The 27,806-nt window shown below is 40.0% G+C and overlaps 1 protein-coding gene across 1 annotated transcript; it reads right to left on the reverse strand.

Moving 5' to 3' along the window:
* Positions 1 to 693: 693 nt before the first annotated feature.
* Positions 694 to 27,721, reverse strand: Zdhhc9 (zDHHC palmitoyltransferase 9). The gene is made up of 9 exons (XM_077106798.1): positions 27,486 to 27,721; positions 15,574 to 15,734; positions 11,569 to 11,727; positions 9,196 to 9,333; positions 8,114 to 8,162; positions 7,261 to 7,363; positions 6,255 to 6,358; positions 5,773 to 5,869; positions 694 to 1,812 (listed from the first exon to the last, which is right to left on the reverse strand). The coding sequence occupies exons 1-9, from the start codon at positions 27,650 to 27,652 to the stop codon at positions 1,696 to 1,698; spliced, it is 1,095 nt and encodes a 364-aa protein (XP_076962913.1). The 5' UTR covers positions 27,653 to 27,721; the 3' UTR covers positions 694 to 1,695.
* Positions 27,722 to 27,806: the final 85 nt, after the last annotated feature.

Genomic DNA, 27,806 nt, shown 5'->3' on the forward strand with positions numbered 1-27,806 from the left:
GAGTGAGATAAACTTCGGCCCAGAAGGTAGTAGAGATCAATGGAGAGTTTGAGTTTGGGAGCTATCTCTCCAACCCAAGGGTACCCTGGAAAATGGAAGTATGGGTAGTAACAAGCAACCCTTCCAACCCCCACCCCCCACCCAACACACAAACACATTCACATCCCCATGGTGGTTCTTGAAATGGAAGGGGAAGGAAGAGGCAGGCAGTTTGCATTAGACACAGTTTAATTGCCTTCAAAAGATTAAAAGTTCTGGTTTACACTCCCCCCATCCCCATAAATCATCCAGACAGGACCCTGGCTTAGAAAGAGAAAAACACAGGTGCTTTAGGAAATATAGCCACATATAATACATAAATCTTCTTCCCTGAAATAGTGCAGGTCCTGAGCAGAGCTTACTGGGGGCCACAGCCCACCCCCAGGGTGAACTGGCTCTGGGACTCTGCCGGTGGAAGTGCTGGAAGAGTGGGGCTTGGAGGAAGCCCCTGGTGTGGTTACCATTGCCCAAGGTGGGCTGAGGCCTTGGAGTGGGTTACCCGGGAGGGTAGCAGTGCTGGGCTTTCCCTCACTCAGCCAAGGCTTAATAATGGAAGTACTGGTTAGCCTTTTTTTTTTTTTCCTCTTTTTTTTTCTTTTTCTTTTTTTTTTTTTTTTTTTTTTTTTGAGGGGACATAGAGGGAGAGGAGAGGAGAGGAGAGCCTCTCTGTGCCTTGATTTCCCCATTTGTGCATTCAGGGCCTCTGTAGGCCTCACACAGGGAATCTGAGGGGATAGTGTTTAAGTGAGCACTTGGGTTTCCTCTGAGGAAAAGGAATCACCAAAGTGTAGACTTTTATTACTGCTGTTCCTGCTCCTATTGGGAGCAAGAGTAAAAAGAAAAAAAAAAATTTAATGGGCTAATGAGAAAGGAGGAGAGATGAGGCAGAGAGTGTGAGGGGCTATGCCATTGGCATCTTGTCAATTCTTATTGAGAATAGCACAGGTATTAAAAGTTCCTGGAGAATCTACGAGAAATGTAAATTGTTAGCTCTACTAAAACTACTTACATATATCTAATGGGGAAAGAGTGGGACATGGGTGTTAGAGAGTGGATGGGGGACAAAGGAGAAAAGCTACATGAATAAATACAAAAGGAAGGTACCTGCCCCATTCCTAAAAGGATTGGCTGGCAATGCTGGCACTTTGTAGCCAGGAGAATCCTCCAACCTCACTCTCCATCCTTATCAATTCTGAAGGAGAAGAACCCAATTAGGATTCCCTGGCCAGAGGTTTCTGTGTCTGCTTCTGGACTCAGGACATGCAGCAGCTTGAGGACTTGAGCCAGTCTCAAGAATCATTAGCCCCATAATGAGACCAATGACCCTAAGCAGGAGAGCTGGGATCTGATGGGGCGAGGAGTCCAAGGAGACCCCATGGCTAAGGCCATGGGAAATAAGTGCCAGGATTCAAAAGACCCATTTGTCCAGTTGCCAGAGGTGACTGACATCTTCTTCCACTGCCTTGAGTCCAGAAATTAAAAAAAAAAAAAAAAAGCTCGCAGCAAGAAAATGCCAGTGTGCAATTGGGTATCTAAAGACCAAAGGAAAACAGTAAAAGGGACAGCTTACTTGCTCTCTGTCTCGGGTATATCTTCTCCCCTGAAATCTCTCATAGCCCTAATTAAACACAAACAAAAGTCTCTTCCATAGATAGGCTACTGCTCAGCTTCAGTTGCATCCTGTGGTGGCTCTGGGGGCTCTGGAGGTGGCATCTCTTCTGGAGTGCTATTGTCCTCCGGCATCTCATTGGAGTTCAGGTGTTCTGTTGGGGCCTGAAAGGGAAAAGATATCAGATTCAACACAAGGCTCTCTCTCAAAATCCAAATGCAGATAATCCAGACCCTGATCTCTTCCTCAAAAGCTCTCCACCACACTGATGCTACAGATATGCAGCTACCATCACTAAACTCAGCCCAAGACCAGGCTACACATTCTCAGCAGATTCAACTGAAGCTTACTTGAGTTCTCTCCTCAACTGGCTGTTGTGGACAGATGCTTCCATTAATATTTGTGATAATAATAATGATAAGGACCACAAATAATTAGATGGCCCCTTTCACAACAGAATGTTATAATGTACTTGACTAAAAAGTGCTGACCCAATGGTTCTCAACCCTGTTTCTGCCCTTACACAGAACTCACTAGAATACTGACTCCAAATCAAAGAAGGTGGGGTTTCAGATGATCATATATGGTTTAAAAATGTCCCCTAATTATTCTAAAATACCACATTTCACCCACATTCAACTGAAAGTCACCAACTTAAATTGCTATGGTTTGGGACCACACTCATCAGAAAAATGATATTCAAAATGATGACACTAATACATAAATATCAGTATGCTGTACATTAAAATGAAAGACAAAGTAGAGAACAATGACTTACTTTACAAAAACTATTCAAATTAAAATAGGATTCTATTTTAAAATAAAGTCTAAATTGACTAGAAATCTATTAGAACTAATAAATAATTTCAGCAAGATTTCAGGATACAATAATAATATACAAAGATCAATTTGTGTACTCCCAATATATTCCCAATGAAAAATTCCAAGAAGAAAATTAGGAAGACAATTTAATTTATAGTAACATCAAAAGGAATAAAATACTTATAAACAAATGTAGCAAAAGAAGTGTAAAATTTAGCCAAATATGGTGGCACAAGTCTGTAATCTCAGCAACTAGGGAGGCTGAGGCAAGAGGATCATAACTTCAAGGCTAGCCTCAACAACTTAGGGAGGCCCTATCTGAAAATTTTAAAGAAATAATTAAAAGGACTGGGGATGTAGCTCAGTAGTATAGTTCCCCTGTATTTAATCCCCAGTATTGTTAAACTAAAGAATAAAATAAAAATCTTTAAAAATAAGTGTTCAGGGCTGCAGTTGTGACTCAGTGGTACAGTGCTTGCCTAGCACGTGTGAGGCCCTGGGTTTGATTCTCAGCATCACATATAAGTACATAAAATAAAGGTCTATTGACAACTAAAAATATATATAAAAAAGAATAAGTTTTCAACTCTGAAAACTATGAAATATTATTGAAAGAAATCAAACCTAAACAAACAAAAAGATAACTCATGTAAGTAACTCAGAAAATTTAATCTTGTTAAGATGGCAATATTCCCCAAATTGACCTATAGATTCAATGCAATCTCTATTAAAATGTCAACTGACTTCTTTGCAGAAATTGATAAGCTGATCCTATGACTCATACGGAAATTCAAAGGACCTAGAATAGTCAAAGCCATCATGAAAAAGAAGAATATAGTTGAAGGACTCATATTTCCTAACCTCAAAACATACTACAATGCTAAAGTAACCAAGACAGTGTGGTTTAGGCATAAGAAAAGACATATTGAAGAATACAATTGAAAATTCAGAAACAAACTCTAACATTTACAGTTAAGTGCTTTTCAACAAGGGTAACGCTAATTCTATAGAAAAAAGAATAGTCTTTCCAACAACTGATACAAAGATAACTGGATATCCATAGGCAAAAGAAAGAATGCAGACCCCCTACCTCACACCATATATAAAAATTAACTCAAAATGGATCAAAGAGCTAAAATGTTAAGAGCCAAAAACTATAAAACTCTTACAGGAAATCAGGCATAAATCTTCATGACCTTGGATTAGGCGAAGGTTTCTTAGATAAGTCACCAAAAACACAAGCAACAACAACAGAAAAGATAAACTGGACTATATCAAAAGTTAAAACTTTTGTGCTTTAAAGGTGACACATCATCAAGCAAGTGAAAAGACAACCCACAGAATGGGAGATATTTGCAAATCATATATCTCGAAGGGACTTGTATTCAGATCATATAAAGAACTCTTATAACTCAATAATAAAAAACACAAATAATTCAATTTAAAAAATGGACAAAACTTATAAATAGACTCTTCTCCAAAGATATACAAATAGCCAATACCTACAATGGAAAGACACACAACATCATTAGTCATTACGGAAACACAAATGAAAACCACAATGAGATACCTCTCCACACCCACTAAGATGACTAAAATCCAAACGTCAGATAATAAAGGTTACCAAGGATGTAGAAAAACTGAAATACTTATACACTGCTAATGGGGATGTAAAATGGCATACCCACTTTGGAAAACAATGCAGCAATTTCTCAAAAGGTTAAACACAGAATTACTATATTCACCAGTAATTTCACTCCCCATCAAAAGAAATGAAAGCTTGTATTCATGCAAAAATATTGTATAAAATTGTACAAATGTTCATAACAGCATTACTTACAATAAACAAATGGTAGAAACAGCCCTGCCGCAGTCCGGTTGCAGCAAAAATAATCAGGGGGTGACGAGCAACTTGTGTACATTGATATAGCAGGAGTGGGAGCCCTTTATTGTAGGACAGGAGGGGTATATACATTCCACACAGCTTAGCTTAATTAACATAAACTAGATACAGCAGTCAACCAATAAGGAATCTCCACACTTAATGGCTTGCTGGCGTTACTTCACAAACCACTCCCTCTGACAAAATGCCAGGCGCCATCTTGACTTGTTTATAGACCCTAACACAGCCCAAAAGTACATCAACTAATGAATGGACAAATAAAATATGATACAGCTAAATAATGGAATATTATTAAGATATATAAAGGAATGAAGTACTGCTTCCTGCTGCAATATGGATGAATCTTAAAAATACTGTATTAAGTAAAAGAATCCAGTCACAAAGTACCATATATTGTGGAATTCCAATTATGCGAAATGTACAGAATAGGTAAATCTAAAGCAAAAGAAAGTAGATTTCAGTGGCTGTCTTGGGAGGGGGCTAAAGGAGTCGGGAGGAAAGAGAGAGTGGCAGATAATAGTACAAAGTTTTTTGACAGGTAATTTAATAAAATGCTTTTAAATTAATTGTTTCAAGGATCATACAACTCTGAATATACAATACCAGGGAACTGTACATTTTAAATAAGATTATATGGTAGGTCAATCATATCTCAATAAAGCTCTTAAATATATATAAATATTACATAAATAAATGGAAAGAAGACCAGAAGAGTGGAAAAAAGGGAACAGGAGGAAGGAAGAAGGGAGGGAAAAGTGAAGTACCTGGGAATGTGTTGGAGCAAATTATGTTATGTGCATATATGAATATGTTACAATGAGCCCCACCACTATGTATAACTATAATGCACTAATAAAACATTAAAAACAAAGTTCAAATAATAACTATTTAGGATATTTTATGAAATATATACTGAGCAGGACTGCTGGGACACTTTCCACATCTACATATTCCAGCAATGAAGTGCCCTCCTACCAAGGTAAGCACATCACCAACTCTAACATGGCCCCCTGACCCCACCTTTGCTTCTGTAACATTTTATGCTTCCTTCATTAAGGTATGTTTCACAACATTAAGTAAAGACCTTTTTTTGTTATCCCTTGACCCCACCAGACAATGAGCTCCTTGAAAGCAGGGACATAATTTGCCTTGTTTACTGGTGTGTCCCCAGTACCTAGCACAGTAGCTGGCACACATTAGTTGCTCAATATATTTCAAAGAAATGAATAAACCTTAATCTACCTCAAGGGCACAAAGAGCTAGAGGCAATGTCAAGCAGAAGCAGAGACAGGGTTGCTGGAGAGATAAGGATATGAAATTGCCTAATTGTATCTCTAAGCTATAAAGTTAGTCTACATGCTTTCTATCACAGACTCAACCATAAATCAGGAACACTTACTGGGCTCTGTGGCAAGAGGCTGCTACTGGTCTCTTGAGTACTAGGAGGTCGACTTCCACTTTCCTCCAGTGGCAAAATACCCCTTCGATCCAGCACACTGAAGGAGACGAGCGTTAATCAAGGACTTGGCATTCTCTCCTCCACCCACCCAGGCCACTGAACCCCGTTGTGTATACAGGAAATATAAATCTGTCCTTTGGCAATTTAGCCTGATCCAAGAACACACCTACTATCTCCCATTCATTTTTTTTTCTTCCACAAACCAGTGAACGCCATAATAAATAAGGAACAAACAAATGAAATGACAATAAAATATGATCTCTTCAAAATAGCCAGCCCATGGTCTATGTTCCATGTAGATATGGCTCCAGACCTACTTGACACTGAGAGTTCACATGCAGAAGAATGCACTGGACCAGGTAACAGAATAAGGTTACATTGCTCATCCCAAGGATCTCGGAACATTTTAGTCTCTTGAGTACCTGGGAGGCAAGGGGCCACACAGGACTTCACAGCAGTTCTTCACAATGTTGCCATGGCTGTAGGGATTCTGGACACGATTCTTCCCTGTCCATGATCCTTTGATCTACAAAATAAAAGCCAAGGCTTTCATTAAAAACTATGCTGAAGAAATACATGTGGCATGGTATGATGAGAAAGTTCAGGAAGTGGATGGCGGCAGCGGTTGTACAAGGATGTGAATATACTCAATGCCCCTGAACTGTACATTTAAAAATGGTGAAGATGGGGCTGCGGTTATAGTTCAGTGGTTGAGCACTCACCTCAAATTTGGAAGGCACTGGGTTTGATCCTCAGTGCCACATAAAAATAAATAAAGGTATTATGTCCATCTACAACTAAAAAAATTTTTTAAATGGTGAAGATGGCATAGCTTGAGTATATTTTATCACAATAAAAAAGAAATACACTGTATAGAGACATGAAAATGTTTATAAAAGAGGAAAAAAGCAGATATATTATTTTATTGAAAAATACATAATGTATGCATAAACAAACATGAGAATAAGTCCAGACAAGTTTGGAAGACTATAAATCATGACATTAAGAAAGTGACAGATGGTAAAATTACAGGGATTCATTTTCTCCTTTCTGCTCATCTGTATTTTCTAATTTTCTACAATGAATGTGGATTTACTGGCACCTTTTTTAAAGCAAGAATTTATTCAGTGGTATTGCCCCTTTCCACTCCAAATCCAGAGGCATCTGGCTAACTTTTAAGGACCTATGAATAGTTAAAGACCTTAACCCACCCAACTCTTTGACCTCTTCTTCCTAATGCCCTACAGGCATTCAGCGCCAAACAAAGCAGTCTGCCTTCCCCACATCTGATTTAAGGATCTTCTACACCAGATTTCTGCTCACCTCAATCTCCCAGGCCCTGGAGACTGGTTCTCTAGCAAGTAAAATGAGAATAGGCTTTTGGGAGAATGAGAATATCTGATGAGGAGAAAAAGAAAGTTGACTCACATCTTCATTGGTTGTCTGATTGAGAGCCACGAGGAATGTGTGAAATCCAGTCAGTCCCACGACGGACCAGAGTGTGAAGAAGCAAATGAGGACTTCTAGAACAGTGATGTTAGGTTAAGGAATGTTGAAGAAATCACACCAGGGAAGCTAAAACCTCAGATCATATTTATGATACCAGTCACACCATCTTTACCTCTTAGAACAAATGTCACAAAAAGCCAAATATCCAGATGAATTCCTTAAGGTAAAAGATTTCCCTTCATTCCCTACTGAACAAATCTCTACCATCACTAGTGTATTTAAGTGTTTGCCTGTTTTTTTGTCTTTCACTCTTTGGAGGGGGCCAAGGCTAAACAATATTGGCCATCACTGGTAGTGCAAATCTCATCAAAAAATAAGCTTTTTAAGTGAAACATTAATGGGAAAGAAACAACATGTGATTTATAGAAATCTACATCTCCTTTTCAGAAACATAGTTACTGTACAAAAGAAGTTTTGATTATAACAGGAAGATGGGACTTCCAGTAAGATATTGAGGCAAGTACAATAAGATATTGAGGCAAGTACAATAAGATATTGAGGCAAGTACAACCCACTAAAGGAAAGAGGTCACATCTGGGAAAAGGAGTTGGGAAAGAGGCAGATGGCAAGAGGATGAGGGAAAGACCTCCCTTTGAGCCCTGGCCATATTCCATTCTGGTTGCTACCACTAAGACTACACTATTTTTTAAAAAATTAGGCTTTGGCACTCTCTAATGTCTGAAAACTAGATGGTGGGAGAACTGACAGGAGATGACATGCTGGAAAGTAGTTTAAAAAGGTTTTGCAGGGACATACTGCCAGGGGAGGATATGTTCCAGGAGTTTCTTTCAACGTCTCCAAGAAGCCAATTTTCAGGGATTCTGTGAAATTGGGAGGAGGAGTAGACAGAAAAATTAGAGATTTTAGTAGTCTGACAAAGTATCCTAGTGCCCACTCATTTCCTTCCCTCCATATCCCATGTTCCACATTGGCAAAAGAGTGGCTCACACTCAAGCAAAGGTGAAGAGTCTCCTTTCCAAGCTGGCACTCTTTTGACTGAGGAGTTCACATTTCCAATGCAGGGCCAGGCACAGACTAAAGTTGAGCGGAAGCCAACCATCAGGCTTCCATCCCTTTTCCCAGCCCCCAAATATGGACATGTATGGAGATATTAACAGGTGAAAGAAACCAGAAACAGTCAAGAAAATCCTTTCTCAGGCTGGGGTGGTGGCTCAGTGACACAGCACTTGCCCAGCATGTGTGAGGCACCAGGTTCGATCCTCAACACCACGTATCAATAAATAAAATAAAGGTCAATTGGCAACTAAAAAAAAATTTAAAAAAAAAAGAAAAATCCTCTCTCCTCACCTATCAGGGTCCCTCCCTTATGCAAAATCCATCTCAGAGCTCCTATCTTTCCAAAAAGTTGTTTTGATCAAGTTTACTCCCTTAACTCCACATCCCACTTGCCCTTAGATTGTTGGTGTGTGTATATGATGTGGGTATGTATTTTCCATCTCCAAAGTGAAACCCAAGTTACTAAAAGACATTTCTTGGGTAGAATCCATTCTGCTGCCTAGCACAAGGGGGAAAAAAGGATGCAGTGAGCCAAAATACATCCCCAATCTTTGAGATCACTCCCGAAATGCCCAGTACTCTGGATATAGACTAGTAATTATGGCCCTGGTCTTCAACACAGGGTCAGAGAGAAGGCTGAAACACTTGGTAAATAATTATTGATGTGCTCTGAATTCAGCAGCCTGGCTCCAGGGCAAACAGTAGTGCTCATTTCTAATCAGACCTGAGGTGCTTCATAATGGCAAAAGTCCCACCAGAAACCCAACCACCCCCCAAAGCTGTCTTCACCTCTTCTCCCTCCCCACCCCGACTCCAGTAACTGCCCTGCATACTCACTGAGGGCCACATAGACGATGTTGAAGGCGAAGACATAAATTGTGAGGAGGGAGAGAGAAAGGATGAAGAGGTAGAAGTAACGGTAGTTCCTCTTTCCAACACAGTTCCCCACCCAGGGGCAGTGATGGTCAAATCGCTCTGTGGGAGAAAGACATGAGTCCAATGCCAAAGCCTCCAGAACAAAAGCAACCCCACCATTCACCTAATTCAAAGACTCCAGTCATTGCCTTCAATTGTGAAAAACATGTATTTTCAGCCTTTACTTTTTCAAAATATTTTCACAGTCATTTCATTTGATCCCCATAATCACATGGGAAGTTAAAAGAACACTCTTGTCCCCATTTTACAGATGAAGAAACTAAGGCTCTAAGTGGTTAAGTGATCTCTCTCACTCTGCCAGTTAAGAGCTGAGACATTGCTTTTCCAATTAAAAACCTTAACAGGTGGGCCTCCTAAGTTCAGGAAGAATAAATAGTTGAAAAAAGTAAAGGAAATTTTGAAAAATTAGTAGTGTAGTTTTTCTTGATCTTCATTTATTAAACATATAAAATTATAGTATACTTAAAATAGTGTGGCATAGCTCAGTGGAATGGGAAAAGCCCAGAAAACAGATTCTAGAACCTGTAAGAATTTACCATGTGGGGGAGGCGTGGGAAAAATGGAGAAACTATGATTGGGCTAAGGGGAGGAAGGGTGGGGAGGGTGCATGGGGGCAGGAAAGACTGTGGAATAAGAAGGACATCATTACCCTAGGTACATGTATGACTGCATGTATGATGGGATGCTACATCATACTGAAATGAAAAGTTGTGCTGCAATTGTGTACAGTAAATCAAAATGCATTCTGCTGTCATATATACCTAATTAAAATTAATAAATTATTTTTAAAAGTATTTACTGTATAATAAATACTGCATTACTGGGCTGGGGAGGTGGCTCAAGCGGTAACGCGCTCGCCTAGCATGCACGGGGCGCTGGGTTCGATCTTCAGCACCACATAAATGTAAAATAAAGATATTGTATCCACCTAAAACTTTAAAATAAATATTTTTAAAAAATAAATAAAATATGTATTAAAGCCAGATGTGGTGGTGCATGCCTGTAATCCCAGCATCTCGGGAGAATAAAGCAAGAATATCGTGAGCTCAAAGCCAGCCTCAGCAACTTAGCGAGGTCCTAAAGCAATTCAGTGAGACCCTGCCTCAAAAATTTTTAAAAAAATAAAATGGGCTGGGTATGTGGCTCAGTGGTTTAATGTCTCTGAGTTCAATACCTGGTACCAAAAAAATAAAAAATGAGTTTTGATTTATAGAATCCTATCCTACATATAGATTTCCACCATATAAAGCAAAATGCATTTCTCCACACTTTGGCTAATGAATTAGCTTGTCAGAAGAAAGCAAGGACCATGGACATGCTGCATGGCACGTAGAAATGTTGGAATTATGCCCAATAATAATAATATAAGCAATGTTACACATGTGCCTATCAATTAGCACATTGCTTGTTTCTGATCCTTCCCAGGGTTTACCACATAGTAGGCAATGTTTACAAGGAAGCCACATACATATGGATGGAAGCATAGGTGAATCACATACACCTACACTGGCCACACTACAGCAGAAACAGAGAGAAAAATGAGGGCTTTTTTTATATCTATTCCAGCTTCATCTCATGCTAATCACATGAGCTTATACAAAAGTACTTCACTATTTCCTCATCTGTTAAATGGGGATAATACCAACTTTGGGGTGGGGTTATTACAAGTACAGTACCTAGTGCATAGTAGGAACTAAATAAATGCTACCACCTTTCTTCTTGGGAATACTACTGTGACATAGGCCTCCCTTCCTCAATACTGCCCTCCAGTGGACAAGGATGCTCCTCCCTCTATGTAAGGAGGGCCCCACATGATCTGGATCCAGTGGAGGAAATCTAGATTTCAGAAACAGGTAAAGTTTATTTTCCTATTTACCAAAAAGTTTGGGGTTTTCTTTGTTTGTTTGTTTCCATTTTAGACTAGAGGATTTTAAATTATGATTTGGTCTACACAGGTATAATCGATTTACCATTGTGCAGTAGCTTCTTTCCTATCTAAATCTACCTTGTTTCCCAGCTAAATCTATCTTCTCACCTCTACTGACTTTTTTTAAAAAATATTTTTATTAGTTGTTGATGAATTTTTTAATTTTATTTATTTATTGGTATGTGGTTCTGAGAAAATCTCAGGGCCTCATACATGCTAGGCAAGCGCTCTAACACTGAGCCACTATCCCAGCCCTCCACTGCCTTTTCCCAAGAACTGGTGATCACTCTGACTCCCTGATTCAATTCAGTTTTCCCCCCAGGCAATATCCTGTTGGTTTTACTCACCCACACAGTTGTCACAAATGCTGCAATGGGAGGCCCGAGGAGGCCGGAAGATCTTACATGTATAACAGTATTTCAGTTTTACAATCTGGTTGTTTATCTGAAAATTCTTGATACGAGGGGGTGGTCGCTGGCCCTGGGGCACTGCACCATTGGTAGCTTCTGTAAATCAGTAAAGACAGTTTAACCTCACTACTAGCCATTACGTAAGCACCAAAATCTCACCATCTCTCCAAAAGCAGTGAGGATCATCAAAAGTTCCCTAGGTCTACTACCTTCTTTTATTGTTGTTGTTGTTGTTGTTGTTTGTGTGTTTGATTACAAAGAAAAACATTCATGGAAGGAAATGCAAAATATACAAAAACATCCAACTTCACTAATAATCAGATAAATAAAAATCAAAACACAAAGACAACATTTCCACCTATAATATTAACAAATATCAAAAAGAATGAAAATACCTAACATAGGCAAAAGTGGGAAAAAGTCATTTTCATACCTTACCATTGAGCAACATAGAAGCAGCTACCAAATTTTAAATATGTATAATCTTTGACCTAGCAATTCCACTACTAGGAGCTTGTCAAAATTACAAAGACAAATGCAAAAGATGTTCATACAAGATTTGCCAGGCCTGATGGCACACACCTGTAATTCTGGCAACTCAGGAGGTTGAGACAGGAGGCTCACAAGTTTGAGGCTTGCCTCAGCAACTCACCAAGGCTCTAAGCAGCTAAAAAGGACTGGGTATATGGTTCAGTGGTAAAGTGCCCCTGGGTTCAATCCCTGATACAGAAAAAAAATATTTTTCTGAGTCCTTTTTGATAGTGAGAAACTAAGTAACATCAGTGTCCCAATAGAAAGTTGGTTAAATAAATAAATGCATAGAATGGTACGTTATGCAGCCATTTAAAACAATGTAGATGAATGGTAGCACAAGAAAATATGGTATATTGCTAAATTCTAAAAATCTATAGGATTAAGACACTATCTTACAAAAAAAGACACTGTCTTACAAAAATAAAATACATGCATAAAAAGATAGGTAATAGAAAAAATAATTAGTAAAATAATAATAATATATGTTTTTGAAAAAATATATATAAGGAAAAATAAAAATTACTGACAGTCTCTCAACTCAGAAATAGTCACACCTTTTGGCATATCGTCTTCTCTTAACAGATAAGTAAACATTCATGACTTTTAACAATTTGAGATCATATAAATGCAATCTTGTACTATGAATTACTTATTTAACATTAAACTGGGAGCACTTACGCAGGGTTGTTAATTTTTTCTAAAACAGCATTATTAACTATTCCATGATATGCACATACTTTGATTTATTTACCAATTTCATATTGTTAGGCATTTGTCTCTGAGTTTTTACTATTTAAATGATACTGCAGGCAAAAACATAGAACATTGTAGACAAAAGCTTCAATTTTCTTTGATCACTCAATCCTAGTCCCCTTCTTCCTTCCCCAAGAATATATTCATGTGTTAAAATTAATTTCTAAAGCATAAAGACATATAGATGTCTGAGCAGTAACATATGAAGTTTCTAGCATTAAAATAGCTATATTCATATTAAAAAGAAAAACGATACACTAAAAGTGTTTCTAAGGTGATTTGTTTAAAATATTTGATTATTTCTTCTAGCTAAACCTTTAGCAAACCCTTAATTACCAGGTCAAAGGGTATAAACTCTTAAAGCCTGTGTTATTTATTGCCAAACTGCTTCCCAGACAGATTTATGAATTTTCATGCTGCCCTTCCGCAGCATATGAGAGTCCCTGTCTCGTTGTGCCCTTGCCATGCAGTATAATTCTAAAAACAGAATATTTTTCAATTCACTTTGATTTTAAAAATATCTACCATATGGAACATTTTTCCTTTTTCTGCAGAGTGGGGTAGGTGCTGTGAAATCAAACAATAACAGTATGTCACAAGTCTTAAAAGGATGGGGACAGCTATTCATTAGGGGATGATACAAGTGCCAGCATGCCACCTTAATATTCCCTTGCATATGCTTTACATGAGGGCACCTGGGAAACAGAGTTCATGGTTCACTCTCCCCAAGAGGCGCTATGAGGAAAAGGAGTCACATGAATTCTCCCCCGCCCCCCCCCCCAACACACACACACAAAGCATACCCAATACAGGGCTGAATATAAACTGACAAATACTTGCTAATATAAACATACACATTAACTAAAGAATGCACTCTTCTATCTGGAGAAACATGCTAAATGCAGAGGTCACAACATGACAGCTTGAATCTGGGCCCTAGGCCCAGTGTTGGGGCAGAAAAGAGCTATCTTTGTTGCTGACCTGCTGTGAGATGTTAAGAGACAAGTTAAGGTACTGCCTTGACCCTCAGTTTCTCCATATGTAAATGGAAAGGGGAAATATAGAAGAATGACAAGACGGGGGGGGGGAGTGGGGACAGCACTAATAAGTCCTCCTCACTGTCTTGCTCTTAACTAATCCCAGTTCTACCCTCTGGTCTCCCCAGAACTGCAGCTATGCCAACACACCTCATCTCTGCTTTCTTTCCACTATTCCCACCCTCATCCCAACCCGAGGTAGTTATAGCTCACATGCACACAAATCAATTTCTCCTTAGCTCAACAAATGCAGGCTTGATTTTTCAAAAAGGAATCCACTAAGAAGCTGGGGGGGGGGGCACAGATAAAACAAATAAAATTCTTTTGTATTACACAAAAGAATGGAAGCCTGGAAAGCAGCCTCAAAGAACTAAAGACTAGCCACAGGTAGGCACTCTACTGGCATGGCATAGCTTCTTAGGCTTAAAATCATGAGTCCCTTTCTTCTACTCTATCTGGCTTGAGATGCTGACTCAAGCTACTGAGGTGCCAAACTTGAGAACCATTTAGATAGTCATCGCTGCTGGTTGCGTGGACTCCCATTACCTTCCCAGTACTTGTATTGCAGACTCCTTTCCCACTGTGAGCTCCCAGGATATACCCTCTCTAATCCTGGGATGTTCTGCTTCAATTCACAAAACCATTCTGGCTCCTCATGGTGTAGCATTTTAATCTCTTTCCCAGATATTCTTCATCTAAGCAGCAGACTGCACACTACTGAGCCTGCAATCGCTTCCCTTACCCCTCCTGGAATTCTCAGTGGTTCTTGGAAGTACAGCTGCCCCTTTTCACCTCTGCAAGAATTCCTAAAGTCTCTGTAAGAATTCCTAAAACAGGAATTCTTGATCTGGGATGCTTTGGAAGATCTACGAATCCCCAAAATTACATCCAAAATTATATGTATGTCCACGCATATAAAAATAGTTTAGCCGGGCACAGTGGCACATACATGTAATCCCAGCAACTCAGGAGACTGAAGCAAGAGAATCAAGAGTTCAAAGCCAGCTTCAGCAACTCAGTGAGGTCTTAAGCAACTTAGCAAGATCCTGTCTCAAAATAAAAAAGTAAAAAGGACTGGGAATGTGGCTCAGTGGTAAAGCACCCCTGGGTACAATACTCAGCAACATAAAAAAAGAATAGTTAATGGAGGAAGGTTTACAGCATTTGTCAAAAAAAATAATACTGGTGACCTCCCCAAGAAAAGTAAAAAATGAGGGCTGGGGTTGTGGCTCAGCGGTAGAGCGCTCACCTAGCACGTGCGAGGCCCTGGGTTCGATCCTCAGCATCCCGTAAAAATAAATAAACAAAATAAAGGTATTGTGTACAACTAAAAAATAAATATTAAAAAAAAGAAAAGTAAAAAATGATCCTCGTCAGCACAATACAGCCAGACTTTGTTAATAAATCCTTCCTGCAATGCAACCTAACATAGGGAAGACAAAGCATGTGACTTTAGAATCTTGCTATACGTGCCTTACCAAATTCACAGGGTGGTCAGGGTCTCAGAAAGAAAAGGCTAGAATAGCAGACTGAATCTGCAACCACTATTATGATTCCACCCCTTACTGAATAGGGCCACCCACTGCACATCAGTTTGCCAGCTGGTTGGGAGACTCACCTATCTCCATTTCTATGAAAGCTGCTTCATCTGGTAGGGCCCGAGGAATCACTCCAGGGTCACTGAAACTGGTCCTCAACAGTGTGGCCATGGAGAAAAGGAAGAGCATAGCAGCAAACACAGGGATGGCAGGAGACAGCTGGACAGCCAGGTAGCGACACCTGAAGAAAGCAAGCAATGCAACATTTAATTATACCTATCTTAAGGTGATTTCCAATTGTAACAAGTATGTCAATCTGGTATCCACAACAAAATCAGCAGTACCACATGGGCAGGGACCATGCTATTTACTTCTCTTGAATTACTCTAAGCACCTAACACATAGTATGAGTTCAACAAATACTCAATTGATTGATGCTACCTATGGTCTCAAAGGACCTCCCTTATCCTCAAGCTAACCTCTGCCTTCTATCAACTTACTGAGAGCCACAATTCCTCTGCCTCAGCAAAGGATCACAACCACTAAGGACAGGCAAACAACTGAGCCTGGATTTGCAAGCACCAAAGTTGATCCCACTCTGGGAATGTCCACGGCTTTTAATGCCCACTCATCTGGCATTAGGGTTAAGCTTGATGAGGAGGGAGAGAAAAGGATCAATCAGGAAGTAAGTTCACAGTGTCAGAGGGTATTTTAGCATGCTTCAAGACCAGTGAAAAGATTCAGGGTGGAGCCGGGGTTGTGGCTCAGTGGTAGAGCGCTTGCCTAGCATGGGTGAAGGGTTCAATCCCCAGCACCACATTTAAAAAAAGACTCAAGGCTGCTGATGAGCTGAAAATATTCATTCCTCAATTAGCTCAACTAGTAGGTGATTAATGACCATCAGCAAGTGAAAAAGAAAACTATATATCCTTAGAAACACTTCACAAAGGCATATTCACTCCTCTCTTTCTTCATAATACACCTCTTCCTCTCTGGCTATCTCAACCTTTCAGGTTCTAGAGACATTCCTGTCATCATCAAAATCACAATTTATGGAGTATTCACCATATGCCAGGCACTGCATTAAGCTCTTTAAATACATATCTCATCCAATTCTCACCCTAAATCTATGAGGTAGATTCCCTTACAACCTATGTGATAGATTAAGAATTTGGAACTTAGAGAAGTCTAAGTTGCTCCTCCAAAAGGCCTATGCTAAGCTCATCTCTCCTTTCTCTACTCCCTGTACCCTCACTGCCAGAGCACTGTATTATTTCCTAGCTGTTTCTCAGCATGTTGATTACATCTCTCCCAACTAGACTTCATAAGAGCAAGAAACTGGTCTTATTGGACCAGAAACTCTTGGGTTTGAATCCTGGCTCTACCAGCTCCTACTTGGGTGAGTTAGTTAACTTCAGTCTCCTTTTCAATAAAAGGAGGATAATAACAGTACTTTACTGGGTCACCATGTGGATCAAATGTACTCACATAAAGTTCTTAGAGCTGCACTTGACGTATAGTAAATGCTAAATAAATGTCAGCCATTAACATTATCATCATGATTCTATATTTCTCACACTCTAATAAATGTAAGGGAAAAAGAAGCTATCAATAAATACTTGTTGATCTGAACAGAATTTTAAACCAAATGAATGGGAATATCCAATGAGAGTTATCACTGGCCTATTATTATCCTCCTCCTGAGGCACATTTCTCCTTGAAAAAAAGAGATCTTGACTAGAGGCAGACTATAAGTGGATGAGCAAGGAGCAGAAGGAGAGCAGAGAAAGTAAGCTAAGGAAAAAGCTTAGCTCATCAGCATGGGGAGTAAGCAAGCTGCAGTCCATTCAAGGCAAACATTTAACCCCAGGTTGTACATTTGCTGCAGTTGCTGAACAACTCCCATGAGATCCTTCTCCTGCCTCCCTGTCACACACAACTACATGGGGGGAACAAACCAACTATTATATTAGGTAAGGCAGTTTGTGATGAAGGTGAATGAAAATTGAACCTGGAAGATGATTTTAGTGGCTTTTTTGTTTGTTTGCTTGCTTGTCTGTTTTTAACACAATCCTTGCTCTTATTTTGCTTTTTTTTTCTTGGTACCAGGGATTGAACCCAGGGGCACTTTACCATTAAGCTACATCCTCAGACCTTTTTTATTTTGAGACAGTGTCTCAATAAGTTGCTTAGGGCCTTGATTAGTTGCTGAGGCTAGCCTTGAACTTGTGATCCTCCTGCCTCAGCCTCCTGAGTCACGGGATTACAGGCATGTGCCACCATGCCCAGCCTTAGCTTGCTTTTTAATCATTTACATCCTTCTCCTAAAAGCCAAGAGTAGGGGGAAAATTGAGAAGGATCTAGCAGCTGAACTCAGGGTAATTAAATTCATACATATCACTAGCTTGTGGGTTACTCTCTTTTCCATTGCTCCCCTTCACAGAAACACATAGTCGAAAAGTGAATTCAGAAATGAAGATCACTGCCACTTATTCAAGACCAAAGGATACAGGAGAAGCATAAGGCTTTGTTTCATGAACAAGACAAGTGAAATCACTACACTAACAGAAAATAGCCATCTTCCTATTCACTGCCCATCCCTAAGAAAACTTCAAAAAAGCAAAGAAGTAATATTTCCAGGACTCAAACTACCCTGAGTATATAGTCTCCAATCAAAATCTTAAAAAAAAAAAAGCAGAAGCTGGGAGCATTAGTGCATACCTGTAATTCCAGTAACTTGAAAGACTGAGGCAGGAGGATTGCAAGTTCAAGACCAGCCTCAACAACTTAGTGAGACCCTATCTCAAAATCAAAACTAAAAAGTTCTGGGTATCTAGCTGAGTGATACAGCACTCCTGGGTTTAATATCCAGTACAAAAAACAAAAAGTATTGTTATAAGCCAGGCATGGTGCTGTAATCCCAGCAATTTAGGAGGCTAAGGCAGGAGGATTTTAAGATGGAGGCCAGACTCAGCAACTTAATGAGATCCTGTCTCAAAATAAAAAATAAAAAGTACTAGGGATGTAGCTCAGAGGGAGAGCACCCCTGGGTTCAATCCCCAGTATCTATCTATCTATCTCTCTCTCTCTCTCTCTCTCTCTCTCTCTCTCTCTCTCTCACTCACACACACACACACACACACACACACAGAGCAGAGCTATCTGATCAGCTACCAAAGGGAGTTTATTTCTTTTATTAAAGGAAAATGGTACAGAACAAGTGGAACAGCCACCAAAAAAATTTCAAAATTAATGCTGCTCCCTTGCACAGAAGGATCCAAGCTTAACCAAGTACAGTTCCAACACCTGCTTGTAAGCCAGACAAAGGACAACTTAGATTTTGAATTATGCTATGCTATCAAGGATAAAGGTCTCTGTAATCTCCACACAGACTATCTTCTGCACCTGCTAAAACAATCCACTCTGTATGTCAACAAGTATACAACAGGCTCATTGTATTGTTCTCCTCCAGAGATGAGGCTACTGGCAGACGGTTGTCTCTAGTGAGTGGGTGTGACTGGGAAGGCAGATGTGGGACCAGTAGGCCTTTCTACTCCAAGTAAGAGGAAACTTCAAAAATCAGCAGTGATTGTGAATTACAACTGATAGTGTTGGCTTTCAAAAATTTATTTTTTAAAAACTCTTCCCTAGCCGGATGCAGTGGTACACAACTGTAATCAGTGGCTCAGGAGGCTGAGGCAGGAAGATTGCAAGTTCACAGCCAGCTTCAGCAAGTGCAAGGACTAAGCAACTCAGTAAAACTATGACTCTAAATAAAAAATACAAAATAGGGCTAGGGATGTGGCTCAGTGGTCGAGTGCCCAAATTCAATCCCTGGTTAAAAAAAAAAAAAAAAACCTCCCTAAGTCCCTAAGCCAGACATGGTAGCATGCATCTGAAGTCCCAGGTATTTGAGAAGCTGAGGTGGGAGGATCACTTGAGCTCACGGGTTCAAGACCAGCCTGGCCAGGGGTAGTGGTGCATACCTATAATCCCAATGACTCAGGAGGCTGAGGCAGAAGAATCACAAGTTCAAAGTCAACCTCAACAACTTAGCAAGATCCTATACTTGGAGAGCTCTTGTCTCAAAAAATAAAAAGGGCTGGGGATGTGGCTTAGTGATAAGCTCCTTTGGGTTCAATTCCTGGTATAAAAAAAAAAAAAAAAAAAAAACCTATGTGGTCAAAAAACACAGAATTTCAGTAAGGGAGAATAAGTTTAAGAGATCCAATGCGCATCATAGTAACTATAGTTAATAAAATTATTATATATTTTAAAATTGCTAAGAGAGATTTGAAATGTTCTCATCACAAAAAGACAAGTATGTGAAATAATGCATATGTTAAATAGCTTGAGTTAGTCATGCACATCAAAACATCATGTTATCCACCAAGAACATATATAATTTGTATTTGTCAATCAATGCCCCCCTAGGTTAATCCCATGATTGCAGTAAACTGGAGGTTAGCCTCCAGCAGGCCTCCAGCAGGAATAAACTATGTGAAGATTTGGTGGTAATTCCCCAAAATAAGTGATGTTTGTGTATCTTCAAACATCACTAATTTGTCTTAGAGAATGACCAGATTTGTCACCAATGAATTTAAGTTAACTGGTTTTGAAACCCCCTAGTACTTTCTTTCTATATCACTTCTTGGGATAATGATATCCATACACTTCTGGGAACAAAATTTTCTTTGTTTTCCAAGTACCAAGAGGCCTTTCTCCCTCCAGGGGATTAGAAGTTCCAGTTATCCCTTGTGAATTTTATAAATGCAATCACGTCCCCACTAAGTCTTCATTTCTGCCACCTAAAGAGAAAACATCATTTTAAGTCATCGTCTACCAACTTCTTGACCGGCTTCAAGCTTCCATAGCTGGGATAGACAACTGGATTCCCATATGTCCCTATGGGCTACATGGTGGTACTGATCAGCAGTAACCAGCAGTGCCAGGCTGGGCTGGTACGTCATGTCCCATCCCCCACTCCTAGCATGCTAATTCATTGAAGCAATGATGATAATGACACAGACTTCAATTCACATAAAAAAAACTCAAAAGAGATTCATGAGTGGAGCTGGTAAAGAGACCAAACAGATTCCATGGCAGGGCTATGCCTCACAGACTGGCAGCCTGAATTGGTGTTCTATAAAATACTCTGCTTCTAAGTCTCCCTAATAGCTTTCTTGCTATGATTTTTATGTTTTGTTTTTTATCAGTGCAATCAATCAGCCAGCAAGTATCTATTGGTCCAACAAATGAAGAACAAGTGAAATAGGAGTTAATTTTGGGGGGGAAAACATAAACACATAAAACAGCTAAAAAATAAGACCAATAATCAAATGATAGAATAGTGATTCAAACTCAAAGGACTATAAGTGGTCAGAAAAGAGCTGTCTTGGAGAGCTGGGGACTGCCTACAACTGCTTCAATAGCTGTTATTAAGGATAACTTTAAAGAAGAGCTGTGTTTGGAACATCAAGAAAGACCCAAGATCAGAGCCCCATGATGCCCTTTGATCCAACATGATACAGATAAGCCTTTGCTTAAGTCCTCCCTGATATGAATAGAGGGCTGTTTTCTTACTTACAATGTACCTGCTCTAAACTGAATGCTCATATCCCCACAAATTTCCTGTTGAAATCTTAACTCCCAATGTAATGGTATTTGGAGGTGGGGTGGGCCTTTGGTAGATGATTCAGTCACCTAAGGCTCCACCCTTACAATTGGGATCAGTGTCCTTTATAAAAATAAAGAGACCCTGGAGGACCCTTCTACCCTTTCTGCAATGTGAGGACACAACAAGAGGACAGCCATCTATGAACCAGGAATCGGACCCTCACCAGACACCGAATCTACCAGCATTTTGATTTAGAACTCTGCAACCTCCAGAACTATCAGACATAATTTTCTGTTGCTTACAAACCATTCAGTCTATGGTAGTTTGTGACAATGACCCAACACAGATTAAGACTCTACCTCGAGAGCATAATAAACATGTAGAACCCCTAGAAGACAGTTTCAAAGTTCTTCTTATGACAGAGTCTACTGAGAAGAAAAAAGTTTACTTTAGCACTAAAAACAAAACTTGAAATCAGCCTTATTATGCAATGCTATGTGAAGGCCAGAGGAAAAGGCATAACCCTCTTTTGCTCTGGTAGCAATGGAGAAAATTAACCAAACAGGCATTTTTACTTTTGAGGTGACAAGCTATGTTCTTCACAGAGGAGGTTTTAAATCTGTATCCAAACAAATCTACTCAGTAGTTGCCAAATTTCAGTTATAATAACAAATTTCATTTTTTAATTATATTATACCCCTGCTTAAGAACTAAGAACAATTTCTTCCTTGCTGCCAACAATATTAAGCCCCAAACTCCACAGGCCAGTATTCTAAGGTCATCCATTAACTGGCCTTCTCTAATCATTATCATAAGACCTCTATCTTCTCATTGCTCCATTCCAAAAACATCCCACTAATTACCCTGAATCAGCTAGCTTCTTGCTATTCCAAGAGGCATGAGGTGCCTCATTTGTTCTTAAACAGAATGCTGGCTCTGGCATATCTGAGGAGAAAGATTTAGGATGTCTCTTCCTTCCTTCAATAAACATCTCAACTGATGTTAGCATGCTCGGGGACATCCCTGTTCTTTGTGCTTTCTTTTCCCCAAATAGAGATTCACTATACTCAATTAAGATTCATTCTCAAAAGATGAGAGAGGCATTCATTGGAGATTGACAGTATGAAACATTACCACAAAGGTAGAAGACGCTGAAAATATACACAGGAACTCTTTTTTTTAACACAGGAACTCTTGAATGAAGGAACCATAAAGAATTATTAAAGGAAAGCAAACTGCTCAGGAGATCTAAACCAACTCTTCCTCAGGGAGCAGCAAGACCTAGAAACAGCCACAGAGGTGATGATCCCTCATTAACTCACAAAGCTCCTTATATTCTAAGTTCCCATTTAGAGATGGGCCACTGGCTCCTGCAAGACTACCAGAAGGCCATGCTGGAATGCTGTCAGTTTTCCACAAAGATGCTTCCATTTTCTAGGAGCATAAGCTTGGGAGGCCCAAATAACCTAGGTAACACACACACTAGCTAACAAGAACCCAGAATATGCTGATCTAACATTTGGCACCATGCACAGCTTTAGTAATGTGGATACCTTTAGCATCCCATAGCCAAAAGGGGGCCATGAGTTGAAAGATGGTACCCTACAGAGACACTGGTTGGTCAACTGATCCTAATGAAGCAACCTCACTTTTGTGGGCCTGGTTTCCTCACTCACAAAAGAATGCAGAGTCTCTCCAAAGCCCTTTCCAACTCTACCACCCTGTAATTCTGTTAAATTCTGTTAATTTTGTTAAATTCTAAGTGCATCCAGAATGTATACATTCAGCAACATTTACTGACCATCTACTCTATGGAAAGCCTAGTGAAGGACACTGTGGGGCTACACAGACATAGGAGATAGTTCCTGACCCTGAAAAAAATTCCCTCTAGCTTTGGGGGACAAGGAAAAAGTATAATCACCACAGAATTCAGAAATATAAGAAATGTCATGTGATTATTTGTTATAATTAAAAGAGCTTGAAAAAGGAGTAGAATTTGAATGGGCTAGAAAAAGTGGGATGATTACTAAGCAGTGTTACAAAGCTTTTTTCAGTTCATCCAACTCAGTGACTGACTCCTCTGCCAATAAGTACACATCATAAGCATTAATGGGGGACCAGTCCAATAGAAACTGGTCTGATGGCACCTTATTATGATTTCCTCCATATATGAGAGCATCAACATTGATCATAGCAGCCAACTGCTTCTAGTTATGGGGTCAAGAATCATATAGTCATTCTTGCCACAAAAAAAAAATTCTGGGGACCCTGGCTATATTAGATGTGTGGTTACAAAGTTCAAAGAGAAAGCCAGGCAGCTAATTCTGGAAGACTGTGCTTGGTCCTTTCCCTAGGATTACACTTCTTCTTTTTTTTTTAAATACCAGGGATTGAACCCAGGGGCACTTAACCTCTGAGCTATATCTCCAGTCCTTGTTTATTTTTATTTATTTATTTTTTTGAGACAGAGTCTTGCTAAATTGCTTAGGGCCTCACTAAGTTGCTGAGGCTGGCCTTGAACTTGTGATCCTCCTACCTCAGCCTCCAGAGTCTAGGATTACAGGCATGCACCACCATGCCTGGCCCAAGGATCATACTTTATCAGAAAGTAAAGTATGACCAAATACTACAATAATTTTTCAGTAGCTGAAACAGCTCACAAGTTGTTGGTATCATTCCACTACAGTTTCCTGATACTCTAGGCCAAATTAATGGCTATGTGTTCACCACACAAGCTAGACAAGGTTTGAAGAGAAAGGACTAAAAATGGTTCCTGTGCTTAAAGCTGAAACTGGCACACACACTCACAATTCCTCAATACCTCACCCCTTGAGAATTAATTAGCAAATCCATCTTCTTCAAGCATTGTACAATTTTCACTCTGCTTTTAAATTTAAATACATTTACCAGGAATACAACTACATTTAAATACAGCTACCTACTGGTAATCTACACTCTACTTTGTGTGTATTTGAATCTTCTAGTCCCCAAGTTATACACAATTTCAGGTTCTCGGAGTTGCAAGAGGGTTAGTGATTATGCAGCCCAATTTCCCTGAAGAATGGCCATCTAGTTTCTTCAGAAATACTTCTAACAATAGAGAGCTCACTGGCTCCCAGGTGACCAGCCTTTTTTTCTGTTTTGTTTTGTTTTATGTATTCAACCTTCTGTCTTTCCATTGAAAATTACAGCTATCTCCTTTGAAAAGTCAACATTCATACAAGCAAAACCTAAAAATACAGGGCTGGGGTTGTAGCTCAATGGTAGAGCACTTGCTCCCACATGTGAGGCACTGGGTTCAATCCTCAGCACCACATAAAAATAAATAAATTAAATAAAAGTATGTGTCCATTTACAACTAAATTTTTTAAACTAAAACTTTGAGGCTATTTACTGGAACTACTAACCCATACTGCACTTTTTTCATTGAAGGGCACCCAGGTGCATAACCAGACTTCTCAAGCCACCTGGATGATCCAGAGTTGTACCTCAGGCAGCCATAAATCAACTCACACTTTTTCCTAAGCACCTGCTATAAGCAGAACCGTGTAACTAAAATGCACATTCAGATATGTTTCAAGACTTGAACTATCTTCCCACAAGGCAAGAATGCAGCAGCTAGAGGATATGGAGTCTATGCTCCTGGACAATTTAAGAATGAAAACAGACAGCCATTCATTTATTCAAATACCCTCACCTGCCTGAAAGTAGGAGACGAATTCAGCTGATTTCCTGGGATCTCACTGAGTTCTAATACTGACAATGAAATCTATATTCTATCCCCAAAACCCTACCCTCTACTAAGTGGCTAATAGTAAATTATAAACTCAAAGGAAAAGGTCAACCAGAAAGAGACACTTCATTTCTCAGAAGCATGCTAGTGTGCCTGCACAGCCTGTCACTGGCTGAGCAAAAGGCAGCCACCACCTAAAACATCTGTTTGTCAAGATACAACACACACACACACACACACACACACAAACACACACACACACACACACACACATATTCAAACATAGATTCTACATTCTCAGTTAAAAGAATTTATCATCAGGATCCTCTCAAATTTGGTCAGATTTATACTTCCCCATTCCCCTTCTCAGCTTACATATTAACTTCCTTCTCTCCTCCCTCTCCCAGCCCTACCTTCAAAATATTTACTCTTTCATGTAGACAGCTGGAACTCAGGACAGTCTTACAAAAAACCACACCCTTCACATGTATAGGAAAAACACAAGAAATAACTTGCAAGCAGTCAGGCGCAGTGGCACATGCCTATAATCCCAGCAACTCAAGTAGCTGACAGGAGGATCATAAGTTCAAAACCATCCTCAGCAACTTAGTGAGACCCTGACTGAAAATAAAAAATAAAAAGAACTGGGGATCTAATTCAGTGGTAAAGCACTTTTTAAAAAAATTATAGTTGCAGGTGGACAGCATGCCTTTATTTTTGTTTATTTTTATTTTTTTGTGATGCTAAGGATCAAACCCAGTGACTCTCACATACTAGGCAAGCACTCTGTCACTGAGCAACAGCCCCAGCCCCAGTGGTAAAGCACTTTTGAGTTCAATACCCAGTACCCAAAAAAATGAAAGAAATAATTTGCAGATGAAAGTTGTTTTGGAAGAAAATTCAACCAGCATCTGTCAAACAGTAACTTGGCTAATTATAAGGTTCATCCCATAGCAGTTTTCTTCAGAGGCCTGCAGGGGCCTAAGTGGAAGAGATGCAAGTCAGAGTCTCTCACTGGCTCCCAGATACAAAACGGGCCAAAGAGCAATGGCTTCAAATTCCAAATTCCCCTGGCCAGTCAAACCAGAGGTTTCCTAAACCCAGGACTACCAATTCATTCAGAGCCTGGAAACAGGTCTCATCAATTTCATGAATGATTTCACTCATAAAAATTTAGCTACAGAGGTAGGGGGGACAAAAAGAGAGAGAATGACCACAGAGTTCAGTTTTGCCCTTCCAACAAGAAGCAAGGCAGGAATAAGCAAAAGAAACTTGAGAGAATCACGAGAAGAATGAAAACAAATTGTTTTGTGTCATGCATATGCCTGTCCAGCTGCACATGCTTACTTATACCATACACAAGCACATGGTGCATGGACACGGGGGCACACACACACTCAGCCATGAAACTCAGACTGGAAAGCAGCTAAAAGCCCTCAGCAACCTGCCTGATTTCACCAAATACTCCACAAAGTCGGCAGCAATAGCAGCAGCAGCAACAGCAAAAGGACCTTTAACAAAGAGCTCCTGTGACCTTACTTTGCTAGCCCTGTGTAAACTGGGGCCTCTCTCCCCCCTGCTATTACTCAAGCCAGATGTAATCATTAAAAAGTCTGGCAAAACAGTCCCCAAATACTCTGCATGCACTGGGGAAAGCCTATAGCCCATAGAGAGGGACAAAATGAGCCCCAAGGGACCAGAACTCATTTTAATTACTCACAAAGCCTGGCCAAGGAGCCCCCTTCCTATATACCCTGACCACACCCCAACATGGGAGCTCCATTTCCAGGTCACCCATGTACAATGAACCACAGCAGGCTTCCATCAGTTATGGCTCTCAGCCTATACATACACCTCCAGTTCCTCAAGGCCTTCCTTACAGTAATCCCAAAACAATTAACACTGCTCTCATCCCTAGAGTGTAGAGCATTCTCAGCACACCCACTAGTCATGCCACAGTGCCCTAGAATCCAACTGGCCACCTCCCTAGAGAAGTGACCTACACAGACTTCAAACAGTAGCTCTAGTACTAGCTATTACAACACAGAAAAAAAATAACTCCAAGGCTGGTGTCAGGCATAAAAAGAATAGAGAGTGCACATTGAGTGATTTTGAGGGAAAGAAAGAGTAACTCACTTTTAAGAAGCACCTATGTGCCATGCCCTCAGCTTGTTTGTGGTACTACTGAGCCTGAAACCAATATGCAGTGAATTGGAGATCCCAATTCCATTGGCTTTTCAATTTACCAGCTATCTGAGAGCTAGAGACTAGGAAATGGGACTAGAATAACAGATTAAGTATTGTTGGGTGGTATTATAATAACAAGGAGTACCCCTAGACTTGGGAAGGATGGAAAGGAGGCCATTTGTCCCTAATCTCTTGCCACTGAAAGGGGGAGGTATCTCCCTTATTCCCAAATTTGTCAGGGGTAGCCCCAAATCAGTGCTATAAAATTGGTATCAAAGGTCTTAGTCTTTGTAGGAAGCACATACCCTGCTATAACCACAAAGCAATGAATTCAGTTAGTATCAACTACAGACATTGTTTAAGTCATCCGAGGACTAGCAGCAAACTCCCCAGAAAGAAGGCTCTTCCCCCTGGATCCAAAGCAATCATAATTAGGCAACTCAATGGAAACTTACTCGAAGGCAAAGAAGAGTGTGCAGGTCCCCAGGATGAGGAAGAGAGTCAAGTAGAAGATCCCCTTTTGCCGGGCCATCATGACACGGCCATCACAGCAAAAGGTGTTCCTGCCCGGGAGTTTCTCCCATTTCCGTGTCACCTTCTTTCTCACCACCATCACAGACATGATTGGAATTCCAGGTCCAAAGTGGGCTTTGTGATTACACAAGAGAAGAAACAGAGGCTGAGACCAGCTTCAAAATCACGTTGCCTGCTATTGATGCTGCTGGGTCAAACATCATCAAAAGTCCAATTTCTAGCCCTAAGGAAAAGCACAAAAA

Source organism: Callospermophilus lateralis, chromosome X (genome assembly GCF_048772815.1).
Source record: "Callospermophilus lateralis isolate mCalLat2 chromosome X, mCalLat2.hap1, whole genome shotgun sequence".
NCBI classification, from domain to species: domain Eukaryota; kingdom Metazoa; phylum Chordata; class Mammalia; order Rodentia; family Sciuridae; genus Callospermophilus; species Callospermophilus lateralis.